Here is a 4,542-nt window from a genome sequence, read left to right as displayed (position 1 = left end):
TATATATATATATATATATATATACATACATATATACATATATATATATATATATACATACATACATATATACATATACATATATCCATATAACACATTGTTATACATATGCGTGGGCTTTTTTGGTACGAAGAACTCAAGTCATTAACTTTAGGGTGTTAAAAATATATTTGAGAGCTGTTTGAACAGATATAGTAATTAAGATTTTATATAAATTGTAGAATGGTAAACACTTAAAAATAGAATGGTTTACTACAATAGATGATATATTATAAAAGAAGAAATAGCAAATAAAATATATTTTGTTGTGTATAGCTTTTTTTTCTTCTAAGCATTTAAGTGATCCAAAAATAGGTGCTAGAAAAAAAATATATAGGAAATAAATTTTGAGTATAAAAGATGGGAATATAAGTAGAATTAATTGCGGCATATATATTAATATATTAATAAATATTTTAATATATAAAGGTAATTTAACATTTTCAACAACATTTTCTGTTATTATAGATTTTAGACAAGTAAAACTGAATTTGACTGTTTCATTCATTTTAAGTTTTTCTTTACAAATTTTGGATAATTTGATTAATAAATTACTTCTTTCTAAATATTCTTGTTTTGTATTATTATTTGGTTTTTCTTCTTCTTTTTTTTCATTTTCTAATCTAACATTAAATAAGAAATATAATAAGAAATCAACTGTTGTTACTAATACATTTTTTAATAATCTTACTAAGATAGAAGATTTATATTTTTTTAAAAACATAAATTCATGTAATTTTTCACTCAAATTTATAGTTATAACAAACAATGTAAAATATTCAAATAGGAAAGGTATTTTTACAAATCTATGAAAAAAAAGTAATGTTCTTAAAAATTTCAATATATTAATAAATAACCAATATTCTAACAATATGGGCACATCATATGAATGTATATTTCCTTCTTCATCATTTAAAAATGATATAGATGATACACAACTAAATCTTTCATTTCCAATTTGATTAAATTGACTTGAAGATAATTGAGACTTGTTTTCTCTTTTTGATTTATATCGAGATCTTAAATTAAAACTTTCTAGTCCAAATAAAGTAGAATATTTTTTTTTAATAAATGAAAAATTACTTATACAATAATTATTTTTTTCATCTATACCTTTCTTATTAGTCACATTAATATCATTAACATGTATATGATTTATGTTTATATTTTTATTTATATCTTTATAACAAATTTTACTTTCACATTTAGATTGTTCTTCAATGTATTCTTCAACATAATCTTCTACACCATCATCCATTTGGTCATTTAATAAATCTTCGTTTTTATCATCTAAACAGTTTTCATCTTTATCATCCACAAGATGGTCACATTCTTCTTCTGTAGAACTATCATAAATTTTATCAACTTGATCTATATTGTGGTGATTCATTTCTTGTGAATACCCTTCTCCCTTTTGTACATCATTTTCACATGCTCCCTCTTCAGTTGTCTTTTTAGATATTTTCCCAGTTACCTTTTTTGTAATTTTTTTTAACATTCCCTTGGATGTTTCTTTTTTTTTATCTTTAGCTATATCCTTTTCATTTATATATATTTTTTTTTTTAATGTTAGACCTTCATTCGTTTCAGAAACATCTTGGACTTGCATACAAGTCGTTGCATTTGTTGTACAAGAATTATGATGATGTGTTATATATTCATGTTTGTCTTTCGATGTGGTAGAAGTGCCTATGGATTGATATTTTGTTTGGTCTTGATTTTTTTCTTGATTTTTTTCTTGATTTTTTTCTTGATTTTTTTCTTGATTTTTTACTTGATTTTTTACTTGATTTTTTTCGTGATATTCTTCTTCCACTTTATTAATAATACACCTATTTAAAGTTGGGAGGTATACATATTTCAAAATAATAACTATTGAATATATAGAAGGGAATGGGAAAAAACATGAATATATAAAAAAGGAAATACATTTGATGGGTATGGTTTTAATTATTGTAGCATATAACAGGGTGCTTATAATATAAGGAAAGACTTTAAATAAGAAATTATTAATTCTGAATATTTTTTTTAAAAAGTATTTATAGATTTTAGATATTTTATTTATGGTATATTTAAAAACTCCTACATATATTAAATATAAAAATGTTAAAAGTATTGTCATCATATATATAATATATTTCTTACTTTGATAATCTAATTTCATATATGATTTTTTTAATTTAATAAATAACCATTTAATATATGGCCGTAAAATAATAAACCATAAAAATAAAATTTTGATTAATGAAATTAATAAGATACCATATGAATGTAATATGTTCATAGTGGATTTAAAAAATATTAAAATAAAGAATTTTGCATTTATGGAAAATTCATAAAATAAAGAAATAACATGATCTAATTTTGTAATGTTATTATTTAATTCTTCAAAATAAGGTTTAAAAATATAATTTATTTTATTCTTATCTACATATTTATTATTATAATTATCAAAAGAATTTTTATTCTTCGTTTTGTTATTACTTAGACTTATACTTTTCTTTTTATTATTATTTGTATATTCATCATAATTAACAACTTCATAATCGTTTTCGGATTTACCTAAAGCCTTATCATCATAATAATCATCATAATAATCAACATTATCATTATAACATAGATCATTGTTTATATCACAACCTTTCTTATACTTCTTCTCATATTTAAATTTCTTATATCCATATCTAGATTCTTTATAAACCACCAGAATTAAACTAAAAATAGATATAACAAAATATAAGATACATCTCTTAAACATTTTTATCTTCTATATATCGAATCTATATATTTATTTTATTATATAATTCATTTTCTATTATATATCTTCTTTTTTGTAAAAACAAAAATGTACATTCTATTTGTAATCCTTTTTTTTTAAAATAACTACAGTAATTTATTTGTTAATTTCATAATTCTATTTTATTACCAACTTCAAAAATTTTACCATTTAACCTTTTCATATGCTACATACAAAAAAAATAATAATAAAATAGAAAAAAAAAAAAAAAAATTATATAAATTAATATATATATATATATAACAATGGTAAATATAATATAATATAATAACAATATAATTATAGCATAATTATAATTGTATTATATATATATATATATATATATATATATATATATATTTATAAAGTAATACACAAAAAAAGGGGAGGGGGATTTAAATATACCAAACATATATATAAATATAAAAGAACAAAAAGGATAATATAACATATATAAATATATATATATATATATATATATTTATTTATTTATTTATTTATATAATATTATCTTATATTATTCTGTACTGTATTATCTTCTTTTTATGAATGGACATTTTTTTATATTTTTTTTTTACTGGGTTTAAAGAATATATTATATATATATGTTAAGATTTATATGTATTTATAAAAATATTTTAAATATATATAAATAAATTATATATAATATTATATAAAATATATTTCTTTAAATTTTATACATATACACAAAATTATTATGTAATATATATATATATTATATCTATATGTTAAAAGAAAATCAGATTTTTATATAAGTATATATTTAAAAAAAATATATATATATATATATATATATAAAGTTAATAGACTTAAACAAAATATTTAATACCATTAAAAATGGGCAACAAATATTTTTGTATTATCTGTCAAAAAAAAAAAAAAAAAAAAATATAAATATATATATATATATATATATATAATTATATTATATATAAGATATGTATATTATAATAAATATATTTATATGTATTATTCTTTTTATTTTTTCTTCAGGCATGGGTTTGATATATATATATATATATATATATATATATATATATTAATATAATATAGATATTTAATATATCATTTATATTTATATGTATACGTAATATATTACAATATATTATATAAATATGAAATACCTAATATATTATATATATATATATATATATTTATATTTAATATTATGTATATAAAATATTTTTATTTCTTTTACAATTTTATTCAATATAATATATATTTTTATATTTTCATTTTTATTAATAAAAAAAAAAAAATAAAATATATATAATTATCGAAAAAAAGAGTAATTTATAACATTATATAATTTTTATGTACAGCAGTAAGAGAAATAAAAAAAAAAAAAAAAATTGAATATATTTTATTTGAAGAGTCCAAATATTTTTCATAAAAAATAAAAAAATAAAAGAAAAAAAGAAAATTTCATACGCATTGGAGATATACAATTTTATATTTTATAAAGATATGTCTGAAATGTTAATTAATAAAAACTAAAATAAATAAAAATATGATAAAATATTTATAATTCAGCATATAATATTATATATATTAAAAAAAAAAAAAAAATTCCCATATATATAATATAATATTATATATATATAGAGAGAAAACATCTTATAAAAAAAGGGAAACAATTATTTGAATATATATATATATATATATATATATATATATATATATATATATTTATTTATTTATTTATT

General features: G+C 17.0%; 1 protein-coding gene across 1 annotated transcript; it reads right to left on the bottom strand.

Annotated features, from left to right (window-relative positions):
* Positions 1-136: 136 nt before the first annotated feature.
* On the bottom strand, positions 137-2,797 carry PRSY57_1215700 (putative membrane protein; the record flags this gene model as incomplete). Its single annotated transcript, XM_012908584.2, has 1 exon — positions 137-2,797. The coding sequence occupies one exon, from the start codon at positions 2,795-2,797 to the stop codon at positions 137-139; it is 2,661 nt and encodes an 886-aa protein (XP_012764038.2).
* Between the last annotated feature and the right edge of the window lie 1,745 nt (positions 2,798-4,542).

The sequence above is a fragment of the Plasmodium reichenowi genome, chromosome 12 (assembly GCF_001601855.1).
Source record: "Plasmodium reichenowi strain SY57 chromosome 12, whole genome shotgun sequence".
NCBI classification, from domain to species: Eukaryota; Apicomplexa; class Aconoidasida; order Haemosporida; family Plasmodiidae; genus Plasmodium; species Plasmodium reichenowi.
The sequence above is the reverse complement of the archived record's forward strand: the minus strand, read 5'-3'. Positions and strand labels throughout refer to the sequence as shown.